Source organism: Zeugodacus cucurbitae, chromosome 4 (genome assembly GCF_028554725.1).
Source record: "Zeugodacus cucurbitae isolate PBARC_wt_2022May chromosome 4, idZeuCucr1.2, whole genome shotgun sequence".
NCBI lineage: Eukaryota > Metazoa > Arthropoda > Insecta > Diptera > Tephritidae > Zeugodacus > Zeugodacus cucurbitae.
This window is the reverse complement of record NC_071669.1, coordinates 39,250,590-39,265,043: the sequence shown is the minus strand read 5'-3', so window position 1 is coordinate 39,265,043 and position 14,454 is coordinate 39,250,590. Positions and strand designations below refer to the sequence as shown.

Genomic DNA, 14,454 nt, shown 5'->3' with positions numbered 1-14,454 from the left:
CGACTCTTGGGGTTTTCGAGAGAAAGGTTTTGCGCAAGATTTATGGTCCTCTGAACATTGGCAACGGCGAATACCGCAGACGATGGAACGATGAGCTGTACGATTTATACGACGACATTGACATAGTTCAGCGAATAAAAAGACAGCGGCTACGCTGGCTAGGTCATGTTGTACGGATGGAAGAAAACACTCCAGCTCTGAAAGTATTCGATGCAGTACCCGCTGAAGGAAGCCGCGGAAGAGGACGACCTCCACTCCGGTGGAAAGTCCAAGTGCAAAGTGACCTGGCTTCACTTGGTGTTTCCAGTTGGCGCCAAAAAGCAAAAAGGAGGAATGAGTGGCGCGCTCTGGTGGATTCGGCTATAATCGCTTAAAGCGGTTCCTACGCCAAATATATATATATATAAATAAATAAATTGCGAGAGTATAAAATGTTCGGTTACACTGAGCCCTTCCTTACTTGTTTTTATATAGTTTAACCTCTGGACGAGGATGTGGTGCAAAAGTTCCTAGAATTGATGGTTTGCTGTGCATTGTTCTTTTATTCGTGGTGTTAGTTTTCCCAAGATTTTCGACGTTCTGTAGTTTTTCGGCCTGTCCTAATATGTTAAAAAAATTTGGATATGTTTCCAGGGAAAAATCATGAGGAGTATAGTATAGTATAGTGTAGAGTAGTAGGAGTATTTGGGTGCCGCAAAGGACAGGCGAAGCTGTCTAAATGAGACTATCTGCAGTTGCGGAGATCTACCTCTTGCCCTAACCTAACCAGTGAAGATGCCTATCATAGAATAACATTACCATTGACCATCTCGAAATCGTCGTTAAGTATCTTCGAACCATTTGACCTTAGCATCAACGTCAGTTTTATATTTATTACAATGTCAACAATGTTAAGATTCTATGATTCTCTCCTTATAGTGAAAACCTTGGTTAATCTTTGTTTAATAATATAATAAAAAACTCACACTAAGGGTTAAAATTAAAATTCCAATATTATTTAATTTCCATTATTGTAGAGATTTGAATTTACTAAAGAATATTTTTTTATATTCCATTTTTGATGGTTCCGCATTGATAGAATTTCTGTTTGTACGCAGCCTTATTTAAATGTTGTCTCTTCGCCGGTGTCTATTTTACACGCTAAATTTTCTCTGTTTTCTTTTATTTCAAAAGCCACGAAATATATAATGATGATGATGATGAACGTTTAAATGCATATGAGCTCTTTTGAGCCAAATTTGACTTCGAAAATTGTTTGAAACTTATTGTGCATTCATGTGTAAACAATAGTTATTGTTAGATTTTAAATTAAACAATGCATTTTTCTGTCAAAAATCGTTTGAAAATATACTTTTCTATCTGCTAACCAAAAATGAAGTTGAAGTTATTCAATATCAAAAAATTATTATAATTATGTACACACTAATAGATAATTGTAGATACATCTGTCTTCCGTAAGCATATGTAAGCCGGTTAGCACAATTTAGTGTAGTAATCACAATTGCGAGTACTGTATCTGTGTGTAATCAGCCAGTGGAATCGCCGTGACCAATGGTGACCGCAGAACCGCAATCAGTAAAAGCTGAATATCTGATTACGAGATAAGCAAAATGTTGCAAATATTTCAATTTAATCGGAATTGTGGTAATGACCATGTAAACTACCGTTTCGTGCGTTTCTAATTTATATACATGCAGTTACACGGACACACACCCACACACACACAGGTGCAGCATGCAAAATTAAGTGGCTGCTATTTATTAAGTTCATGCTTGCAACTTACAAATTTTACAATAGTGGCTATAGTTGTAGTATGTACAAACATATATGTATGTATGTGCATATATGTATAATATAATTGTAATTATGTATATACATATATATGCGTGTAGTTTACAACATGGAGATATTCTCTGATTTTTGATTTTAATTAACGCCAATTAGTGGTTTGCTCATACATTTGTGGCTCCGGACAACGTGGTCTGACTACTGGCTTTGGTAATTTGTATACGGTCAGCATACGTTTAGTCGGTAAATTGACTTTTTGTTTATATCAAATATAGGTATTTTGAGGTTAAACGCTCCAGATCTGGTTAAATTCCAAGAAGGATAGAAATAATTTCATATTTCTGGATAATGTGCCATGAATGCAAAATGACAGCATAGAAAGAGATCTGGTTATAAAGATTTTGCCTGCAACTATCTCAAACAGGACTTAAGTCTGTCTAAATATCAGATCACTCATTTCACTTCTTTTGGCTTCAGGCGCTTATTCGTTTTAAGAATGTTAAAAAATCTTGAATTTCACACCTTCAAGCATCCTAGTGAACTTACGGGAATATAAATAAAACGCTTAAAGAGATTTGAGATGCTTTTCCTGACTTTGTAACACTGCTCCATCACCTTTCCAACATGCCGAGAGAGCTATAAAGTAGTCTACACTTACATCTTTGCACTTACTACTCACAACTTGACGTCTACATTACATTAATAAGAAAGTCTTTGAGATTCCCAATAATCTTCATCTTCTTCTTACAATTGGATATGTGATTGGTTACATTGCCCTAAAACAAAATCTGGAAAGACACGCAGTGCAAGTTAAATGACATTCTAACATTGCTTTCCTGAACATGTATTATGAGAGTGACATGGAGAGGCTACAAATGTCCGATATGCTTTTAGTAGACATCCAGGGTCTGATGCCTGATGGATTCCAAGTATTCTGTATTTTTCATCTGTTCTCAGCTAATCGTTGAAATTGTGAATTGAGCTCTCTCCTGATCGATCCTAGCAGGTATGGTATTAACTCTTCCTTAGATTCATCTAGAAAATATGCTATGCTAGAATTAGTCATTGACAACGACAAGGACAGGTCTGCCGTCTGGCTATCTGTGTAATATTGGTGCTTTATGTATCCTATCGTAGTTAGTCAATAGAGGCCTTCTCTATGCCCAGTAGTTCAGTAGTTGGAAGATGCTAGCCGAGTTTGGTAGACAGATAGTGAGAGAAAAGTTGAGATCATCGGAATATACCCCTTCGCTTACTCCGTAGTCCATTTTGGACCCATCGGTATAAACTGAGTTGGTATCTTCATCCCCGACTATGTTTTTTTTTCCATTCTTGTCTAGAGGGTATCCTCAACCGGAAGTAACTATTGAAATCTAACTTTGGTAGATTGTAGATTGATTTATTAAAGTTTACTTTCAATTGGTGTCCATAGGAAGGAAGGAATAATAAGACATTGATCATTGCTTCGTGAAAAATCCAGACTTATATATATATTTTCCTTACATATACAAAAATGAAAGCTCGTTCTCATACTAATATAGCATTAATTGGTTTAAACTTTACAAACAAAAGCCCCATAAAACTCTCTGTGCATATTCATCTCTCATACTTATCTTTCTTTTAACAGGTAATCACAGCCAGCGACTCTGCGCCTAAAGCTCTAAAGGATTTGCGTAATCGCTGCTTGAATCCCGGCAAATATGCCCAGCACCTGGAGCACTGGTTGGCCTACTATCCCGCCCAGCAACTGCATATCATCGATGGCGAACAGTTGCGCCTCAACCCAGTAGATGTGATGAACGATTTACAGCGCTTCCTCAAAATACAACCGACACTCGACTATTCGAATCATTTGCGTTTCGATGCGAAGAAGGGATTTTTCTGTCAGGTGCTCAGCGAGAAGCGCAATAAGTGTCTGGGCAAATCGAAGGGCCGCCAATACCCGTCGATGGACGAGCGCAGCGCCAAGCTGCTGCAGCGGTGAGTACTATTGTATTTTGTGGTGTGTGGATTCGCAGGTATTTCTGCTGTGTAAATGCGGGTGCGTGGGCGTCCGCAATTGGCTAACAATTCATGTGCGAAATGTTGGAATGCGCGTCGATTGTTGAGTGGCCAAGTGAAGTGCAAAATGACGTTTGTTGTTGCAATTGCACTCTCGAGCTGCACGCATATTGGCGAAGCACTCATCGAGGCTGCGAATTGGTTGGTGGTCGGTGCAGAATGTCGAAATTCAATTGAGATTGTGTGGAATTTACATACGGCTCCCGTGCGCCTGAGTGTATGCTTCAATAAATCTAAATGGTTTGGCTGTTTATTTTTGATTTTTTTGCTGTTGTTGCTCAATTTCGCATGCTTGATCGCTTGCCAGCAAAATGCCGTTACGGCTGCTGCAACGGTGGCGGTTTAGGCAAAGTGCATTTCACTGTTTCCTAAATTGCTTTTGCGTTTTTGTTTCGCAAGCTTTGCCAGCTCAACGCTTCACTGTCACCTCAACCGGCACTTTTGCGGCGTGCAAACAAAAGTGTGGAATTGCACTCCATGTGTATGTGTTTGTATGTACGCCAGGCGCACACGTGACGCCTGGTCGGCATGTTGGGCTCTTCTTCCTTTTATTTTGCAACTTTTTCTCGCTGCACTTTCCGGCTATCAGTGCTGCCCGCGCGCTGGTTATCACACAACGGCCAATGTCCGACATCCTGCAGTGACAGCTCCAACTGCAGCTCTTGCTTTCATCCAGTTTTAAAGTTCTCCATTCAGTTTGCAAGTTGCTGATCCACTTTACTTTTTTAATGTGTGTTTTCTGCTTTTTACTCCTACTCACACCACTTGTTGGTGTCTGTCGGCTGTGGCAAGCGCATGAAAGCTTGTCATTTCGTGCGCGTTTATATTTGTATGTCTGACTTACGAGGGATGTCATGGGGGCTCCATATTAATACTTGATTTGTATATGATTTTGTATTTGCAAAATGTAGCATGACCAACAATACTGAACTCCATCGGAATTCCTCCTGTACTTGATTCTTAAGCATTCTAAAAATGTGCTTCTGTCCAAAATAGTGACGCCGCTTTTTAGTTCTATATCTAATAATGTTATAACCTCTGAAGAGGCTTTTGCTACTATTCGCTTGCACAATGCATAATATTTTTGGACATAGAAATGTTTGTATTCATCCATTCATTTAAATCAATACGTAACTATGTATATCTGTTGTCATTTGGAAATCGTACAATGTGATCAACAAGCAGTTGGATTCAGTATACTGTGGCTCATGTTCTCAGATGACAACTGTCGAGAACTAGTTTAGAGAGTTTCAAAGTGTTCGCAAGTCAGTTTTTGATGAGCCATGCCAAGGAATATGACCATAGAATCATATATATATTGTAACGAATTTCCAAAATCTGTCGTTTACTCTAAAACTCTACCCTGAGTTCGATCACTGGATTGTCAAATAAAAGTCACACTTTAATAACTCTAACTTATAGCTTGTTTACACTTTACTCGACAAATCTCTCCTTAGAATTGTCCTTACTCGACAACTCTCTTATTAGGACTGTGTCTTGCTAACAGTCCGGCAGCCCTTATATAGTCGATTGTAAGCGATACATCGGCACTCGAACATTCTGGCAACTACGAATATCGATGTCTAGATTCTTCTGGCAAGTTATCGATTTCGATTATCAATTCTGTATAATTATGAAATATCGATTGATGTATATCGAATGTTAATTTTTAATGCACAGCTTTGCACTACCAACCAATCCCTACAATTTACTATGGCACCCACGTAAACATGTAGTGTAATGTTAATGTTATTTGTTGCTTGTTGTTTTTGGTGCAACATTCTTTATTCACCGTGAGTCTACTGGTGTTTCCTAATAATGTCCACTTAATTAATATTGGATTAAGTTCGTGGATTTTAATAAAGTTCGCTTTTGTATCGAAATACCGAAACGCTGACAATAACAACACATGGCCATGTGTGTCAAGCAATACACAATACAAACAAATACATATGTATTATATACATATGTGTATTGTATACTGTTGTACACCCGCATGGGTGTAGAGCATCTGTGGAAGCGTGGCAACACAACTTTTAATTAACCGTCGATTAATGATGTTTACCGAATGAATTACATAATAAATAAATTTCGGATTAAATGCATAATGAGTTTAAATTGGATATTTGACTAAAAAACGTTTTTCGTAATACATGAAAAAATTATAAATAAAAGCAATGAGCTCCAAATTATTATAATTAAATAATTTCAAAAGCAAAAAAGTTAATTATTTACTTCATTACACTCTAAACGCTTTTGAATACTGTAAACAGTTTGCCGTAGCAGTAAGGTTTTGATAAAACATGAAAATAGGTTTCACTCAAATGAGTAGGTCAAGATGGAAAGAAGCATCTATATTCAAGACTTTGAAGCTTCACACTCTTGAAGGGTATCGAAAAGTTGGGAATGACTTCTACAACAAATGTACTACAGTAGATTGAGAATAAATCTTTATGCATTAGTCATTTGGTGCATCAGATCTTTTTTAGTTAGTCTAAAGCCCCTTTTGATAAGCCTAAGAACTTTTCAATTTCTCTGCTGGTTCTTTGTTAGACGTAATGGCCTAAATTTTTAAATTATGCCGACCACGCTTTGTAAAAGGTTTACTGATCTGATAAATCCACTCAGCTGATCGTCATCTGACATCAGTTCTTGATAGAACTGATAAACGAATACAGGTTAATATATTGATGAACGTTATAAAACCTACGCAAATTGAACTTAGAAATAAATGTTACTAAAGAGCCTGGTAAGGGTTCATACTTTTCATCATGTTTCGTGCTGAAGAGTTCCGTTTCTTTAGATACCTTGATGATGAAGTCCTAAACATTATGCACATCTAATCGATTTTGACTTTATTCCGATAACTGGTCTCCACTTGTGGATTTTTTATGAAGCTTCCCTTTTTGAATATTTTATGCCCTCGATCTACTGAATAAAAGTTTTCTCCATATTTAATAATTTGCTTGTCAAATATATTTTTTAATAATCATTCTCTTCTTCCTTTTACTCACATTTAGCTACTATCTGAGTCACAATACGGCGCTGGTGAAGCTGCTGAAGAAGTTGGGCTCACGACCCATACCACAGTGGCTGAAAGACGATCTCTCGACGGGCACGTGATAGCTAATGCAATTCCGGCGACTGCGCAACAAGCTGCGAAAACAATTCGAAATGGTATACGTAAGACTCAAACAACAGACGGACACAAACAACGACAACGAGGTGCTGGAGGAGGAGGAGGAAGCGCCTAAAACTATACCATACAGACATCACAGACGCAACAGCTGGACGCGCTATTAGCGAGCTCGCTTGCGGAACAGCAATTTGTGCCAGTCGAACGGAGGTGAAGCGAATGCAGCGATTAGGCGGAAATCATAAGAAACGTGAAACAATTGAAGTCAATATCTAATATACTATTAGCTACTAAATCATGCATATTGTGTATCTATGTAGTTTAAGGCAAAACCACTAAAAATCTGTTATATGTAAGTCTGTATACGATCCTGTAAATGTAGTGTTAAGTAAATATATATATGTAACTATGTATGTATATGTTAATGTGCGCTAGGCGAAATGACGGCAGTCGAAAAATCACTCGGCTGTCATTTATGTAATTAAAAATTAATATACGCTTGTATGTGTGACTTTATGTGTGTACACATGTGTTTACTTTATGTTTTATGTATATATGTATGTAACCAATACCTAACATTATATGAATAGACATTACGAAACTACAATGTGCATAGTGTATAAATGTGTAAAGGCCATATTACATGTGTAAGTGTGTACATAAACATACATACATACAAACAAACAAAGAAACAGTAACAAACAATTAAATAAATGAATGTGTTTTAGTAAAAACTAACTAATATAAATATCTTATAAGTACTGTATAGTTGTTGTTATAATTGTAATCAGCAGCTTTAATTATGTCGCTAATTATGTGCGAAACAAAAACAAAAAAGGCTTGGCAGAAAATAACACCTGACAAAATTCAATTTGCTTTGCAGACGTTTCTTAAGCGCTCTTAGATGATTCCAATATTATTGTACATACAACTTATCATAAATGAAAATTTATTAAAAAAAAAAACGCGAAAGGTTTCTCGAAAACGTGTATATAAGGTATGCAAACCTTGAATCAGTTAGTGCTAACAGCGTACTTCGGGAAAATTCCAAAAATGGCAACTATTTTAATAAATTTGTATGGAAGTTATTGTTGAAATTTACTCTACGAAATGTGAAATAAAGTATGAAACTTGTAAATTTTGTCTAACAGCATTCATGTTTTTTTCGTCACTTTAACTAATGTACTGTAATCCATTCAAATTCTAAAAAAATCAATATCAGCCAGATTTGCTACATTATAATACAAAATTGTATCAAATTAGTGATTCCCTCTTGATGGTGATAATTTGATAAAAAAAAATAATTTAATATTATATTTAGACAATTACAAGGCTATTTTAATTTCATAAACACATGGATCGTTGTTAAAGTCATATTTTTGTTGGATTTAATGTAGGTGGAGCATTTCATGTTACTTGTGAAAAATGTGAATCTGTCTTAAGAGAATGATACTAAAATGTCCAAAAAGAATAGTTGAAATGATGACGCCAGTGCAGTTTCTAGGCGACAAACGCGGATCAAGTCTGCAATGGATTGCTACAATAAACGTTGACAGTAGTCTTCACTGCTCAAATGTTTCAATAATCGTTTTCGAAATCAAACTATCAGTTGTGATTAACTAAAATGCAAAATATACTTCATTTGAATTTGCTTAATGAATGCAATAAATGACATATTTTTTTTAACCAATATTTTCATCTTCCCAAATTCGAAGTCAGAAAGTTATAATTGAGAGTTAGGAATTGTTTTAAAATGTGTAAATTGTCGAACACCGTTAGATTATTGAACTATAGAAATTCAAAACATACTTGAGTTGATACATTACTACAGGTTTTAATATAACAACACGAGAACTGATGAAACGTTAAATAATGGAATTTATGGAAAATGTTGATGGGACTTGGATGAGGTCTCCGAAAAAGCCACAACTGAAAAATATTTATTCTGCATCAATTTTAATGTGGCTTATGATTAATGAATTAGTGTATACATAGACGTGTAGTGTTCAAAAAAGTAACGGGAATTTAAAAATTAAGGATGTCCTAAATGTAGTTTTATAAGCAAACGAGAAATCGATAAAAGAGTCCTAAAAATCATGTTTGCGAAGTGTTTCGATGATTGAAAGAAGCGCTGATTTGTGAAATCGACAATTTTAATATGGACTAATAATATAAAGAAAAACGAAAATTCCCGATATTTTTTGAACACACCTCGTAGTATTAATTTTCAAGCGATATTTTTCGTACTTTTTATTAATTAATTACCGGTAAAAAACCCGATTTTAAAATAATCGGAGCATGTTAAGAGCATTCAACTCAATTTAAATACAATTCTTTCAAAAAAATAAAAATGTGAGAATGCTAATTGTTTAAAGCTTAATTTATTAAATACTGCCGAATTACAATAACTGTGCGGAATTTTTTTAAATTTAATACAAGTATTTTTCCGCCTTACTTGTATATAAAACAACCATCGTGTTCTTCGAAAATCATCCAACATTTATTGTTCTGTAAGAAAAAACGTTTGGTCTTTAGGAAATATTATAAACTTGATGACTTTCGTTTACACCTTATGAATTACATTTTGCAAAAGCAGATCAAATTGTAACGAGTGATTTTTTTGAGGTTAGGATTTTCATGCATTAGTATTTGACAGATCACGTGGGATTTCAGACATGGTGTCAAAGAGAAAGATGCTCAGTATGCTTTGACATTTCATCATGAATAGACTTACTAACGAGCAACGCTTGCAAATCATTGAATTTTATTACCAAAATCAGTGTTCGGTTCGAAATGTGTTTCGCGCTTTACGTCCGATTTATGGTCTACATAATCGACCAAGTGAGCAAACAATTAATGCGATTGTGACCAAGTTTCGCACTCAGTTTACTTTATTGGACATTAAACCAACCACACGAATGCGTACAGTGCGTACAGAAGAGAATATTGCGTCTGTTTCTGAGAGTGTGGCTGAAGACCGTGAAATGTCGATTCGTCGCCGTTCGCAGCAATTGGGTTTGTGTTATTCGACCACATGGAAGATTTTACGCAAAGATCTTGGTGTAAAACCGTATAAAATACAGCTCGTGCAAGAACTGAAGCCGAACGATCTGCCACAACGTCGAATTTTCAGTGAATGGGCCCTAGAAAAGTTGGCAGAAAATCCGCTTTTTTATCGACAAATTTTGTTCAGCGATGAGGCTCATTTCTGGTTGAATGGCTACGTAAATAAGCAAAATTGCCGCATTTGGGGTGAAGAGCAACCAGAAGCCGTTCAAGAACTGCCCATGCATCCCGAAAAATGCACTGTTTGGTGTGGTTTGTACGCTGGTGGAATCATTGGACCGTATTTTTTCAAAGATGCTGTTGGACGCAACGTTACGGTGAATGGCGATCGCTATCGTTCGATGCTAACAAACTTTTTGTTGCCAAAAATGGAAGAACTGAACTTGGTTGACATGTGGTTTCAACAAGATGGCGGTACATGCCACACAGCTCGCGATTCTATGGCCATTTTGAGGGAAAACTTCGGAGAACAATTCATCTCAAGAAATGGACCCGTAAGTTGGCCACCAAGATCATGCGATTTAACGCCTTTAGACTATTTTTTGTGGGGCTACGTCAAGTCTAAAGTCTACAGAAATAAGCCAGCAACTATTCCAGCTTTGGAAGACAACATTTCCGAAGAAATTCGGGCTATTCCGGCCGAAATGCTCGAAAAAGTTGCCCAAAATTGGACTTTCCGAATGGACCACCTAAGACGCAGCCGCGGTCAACATTTAAATGAAATTATCTTCAAAAAGTAAATGTCATGAACCAATCTAACGTTTCAAATAAAGAACCGATGAGATTTTGCAAATTTTATGCGTTTTTTTTTTTTTTAAAGTTATCAAGCTCTTAAAAAATCACCCTTTACTATATTATTTTTTTTTATATTTCATTGATAAATTTGGAAACTTATCCATTTTGTTACCCGTTACTACTTTGCTATTCAATAACAATCCAATTGATTCTGTTCTCTAAAATGGTATTATGATCATGAAAAATTTATTGGGGATATGTTGAAAAAGTTTCTGTGACACCTAAACGTAGAACTGTTAAATTAAATTAAATTACTGGAAATGTGCTGCACTTTTTATACAAAATTAAATGCCATAAATGTCTAACTGCATAAAATCATTTTACTTTTTATTGCACTATTGCGCAATAACCTACCGGAACATTATATTTTTTAATCACAATCGAAGTGATTTGTTATTTTATTGCTGTAGATAGAACAAAATTTATTACTGAAACAGTCTAACTAAAAACCTTCGCATACAAACACACATTTTAGCATAATTTCAACTGTAATTAAATTTTAATTATAAAAAAAAGTAATTGAATTGAATTGTATAGCTAATTTAGCGGAAATAGAGGAAGCAAAAGCTAATTAAATTAATAAACAGTTATTTGCTGATATTTTTCGTCAATTGCGCGTGAATAAAATATGCTCCTGCGAATTTAAATTCTAATTGTAGCAACATTTGATAAATGATGATAAATGGTTAATTGCTCAATCAGGATTTAACTTTATAATTACTTGATTGTTTCATTAAATTTGGATTATAATTAAATTTTAGACTGCGTTAGTTTGAAAATTCTTCTCTCTTTTTGAACAGAGCTCGTATTGTACGACTTTTAAACGAAGTTTACCGATTATTATACCGAGACTAAATAATTATTTTTGATATATGACAAATGACTAAGAGTATTATTATACAGTAGTTTTCCGAAATAACGAATATTCGTTTTAACGAAAACCGCTTATAACGAACAAGCAAATTAGTTACATCGAGTACCTTAAATAACTAACATCGGGGATTTGTAAGTACTCGGTTTAAAGAACAACATGAAGAAGACATATGAAGAAAAAGGAAAAAATCAAATAACATCGAACCAGAATGAAAAATAAAACTGGAAAAAATTCAAAAGAAATGTGCAATTGAAAAAATGTTGAATTTTATAAAAAAGCTTAAAATTATTGATCAGCACCAAATAGAAGTCAGAATAGGTCCATTTTGGAAGATTTATTGGCGAAGATTTATAGCGAACAGGCTTGACAATTAATGTGTTCGTTATTTCGGGAAACTACTGTATATACAATGGACCGGAAATTCCTAAAGTGTAATTAAATATGTTTTACAACTGATTACAGATTTACAACCCAGCAAAAATATTAGTTTATATGATCGCCAAGTTCGATCGTCTGCCGATATCACCAAATACTAAAATTAATCTGATTTTAAATTAGTCTAAATAAAAAGCTTTACATGAAAACATTTATAAATTTGTTTTCTCAGCATGAAAACGTCTACGAAGTACATAAGCGCTAATACAACCATACTCAAGCAATAACTACTATGTACATAGAAACACCGCTGCTTTCAAAATGAAATATATCATTGTCTATCGTCTGCCTGCTAATGTGTACGTACATATGTAATTAGAGATAAATATTAAGAAAAAACTGTGTAGAACTAAGTCGATAAATTGCAGTGTCAGCTCCAACAAATTTATTGATTTTACGATTTTAGATAAGTTATGTGTGAAAGTGTGTCGCTTTACAAACAAAACAAAAAATATAAATAACAAACCAACAACAATTGTATAAGGTACATAAAATAACAAAAACATATTCATAAAGAGACAATAAGAAAACAAAAAACGAGCAAATAAACGAATAAACAAATATTCTGAGAGCAAACATTTAATTTTTGTTTTAATTGAAAGGTTGCATGCTAAATGGCTGCATTGGAATACTGCAGTTAAAAACAGTTGAAGAATTACAGATGGGATTCGGGAACTAAAATAGTATTTAATCCTTTTACAGTATCAATCACCTTATATTAGTTTCTCTTAATCGTTTATTTCTTGTGATTTGAGGAAGGTATTTATTTTTATAATGAACGCTAAAAATTTTGGTTTTATAGAGAATTTTCCACTGTAATTAGACCAGGCACTCTCTTTATATACTAAATACTTATATACTATAATGAGATTTCGAACCATTCATGCGAGTTGGAAATGAAGGATGAAAGTGTTTTATAACAGATCTTATTTTGAAAGCTCTATCAAACTTGGTTGGTTGTACCACAGGCTAGTCAACATCCGCTATTGAATGAAGATTCCTAGTCAAATGTTTTCAGTTTCCAGAATTATTACTGAATTTACTTTTGACTCAAAAAAAAGTGTTTAAACACTTTTGACTACTGCGAGTTCATTTGCCATTTCTTTGTCATATGTTCAGTTATTTTTACCAAACTGACTTCGTTCGCTTAGGAATATATCAATGTTTTCAACAGCATTGCATTGTGTTGCATTGCAATAACAACAACAACAAGAAGAAGCTTTTTCCGTGGAATTTGTAAAAAAAAGTTCGATGTGTAAATATTTTTGGTATATTACAGCTTTACTGGTAATTTATGGGTGACACAATGGCCCTATTTCGCCCGTTTGCAATACCATCATATTCCTTGATCCATGAGCGAGATCAAGGTATATGATTAAGGTTTCTCAAGCTTCACTCAACTTATCGCTTCAACGGATAGAGGGATGGACGGACAAACATTCAACTGCAACAACATTCTGCACTTCCAGTGCTCTAACTTCTTAACAGTTGGGTCAAACGTTACCAAACTTGGAGCGTTAGTCCCGAACGCGGGAGGATGCCCACGGTTAATAACAAGCATTAATGCTAGGCAAATAGTGGGAAGACTCACTACAACGGATAATAAAACACCGAAGGATGTTTCAAACGCCTTAAAAAACGTGCCAACGAATGGACCGCTCTGAGTGGTCTTCAAATAATTGGTTTTGGGTCGCCGTTAAACAGAAGAAAACTGCTCTGTCTAATCAAATTACTAAGGTGCGTCTAAAGTTTATTTAGAAACATAAAAATGGGTTCGGAGAAGACTGGAAAAAAGTTATCTGGTCGGATGAAATAAATAAGAAATCACAAATTAATCGTTTCCAATCAGATGGTAATCCATACTAATGGCGTTGCCTTTCAATGACATAATGGAGGTGGTATCATGGTAAGGGGGTGTTTCATTTGATGGAACATTGGTCCGTTTGTCAAAATATCTGGAATTATGAAAAAAAAGAAAACTACTTGGATATTTTACCGTCAAATTTATCTGTTTTTATGGACAATTGTCTTATCCAAAGGAAGAGATCCTCTCCAACAAGATTCCGATTCGAAGGGCACTTCTAGAATTGGTACTCGTTGTAGTCTATATCAACAATTTCAACTCATCCAAAGTTCAGCATAAAGTCCTGACCCTAATACGATTGAGAATTTGGGTGCTATTGTAAGGTGGAGACTATTCATTTACCGAACAGAACGGAGCAATATGGGGAGCTATGGAGCAGATTACAAGTCGAATGGAGAAGCATAACAAAAGAAATATTTAAAAATTTAATTGAAA

The 14,454-nt window shown here is 35.1% G+C and overlaps 1 protein-coding gene across 5 annotated transcripts in view; it reads left to right on the top strand.

Annotated features, from left to right (window-relative positions):
* Window positions 1–8,138, top strand: part of LOC105214398 (bifunctional heparan sulfate N-deacetylase/N-sulfotransferase) — a 190,400-nt gene extending 182,262 nt beyond the window's left edge. For all 5 annotated transcript variants that reach the window (XM_054228624.1, XM_054228623.1, XM_011187783.3 and 2 more), the window contains 2 exons: window positions 3,416–3,768; window positions 6,870–8,138. In XM_054228624.1, coding sequence (XP_054084599.1) covers window positions 3,416–3,768; window positions 6,870–6,972 — 456 coding nt within the window. In that variant the 3' untranslated portion in view covers window positions 6,973–8,138. The remainder of the gene's footprint in view (window positions 1–3,415; window positions 3,769–6,869) is intronic.
* The last annotated feature ends 6,316 nt before the right edge of the window (window positions 8,139–14,454 follow it).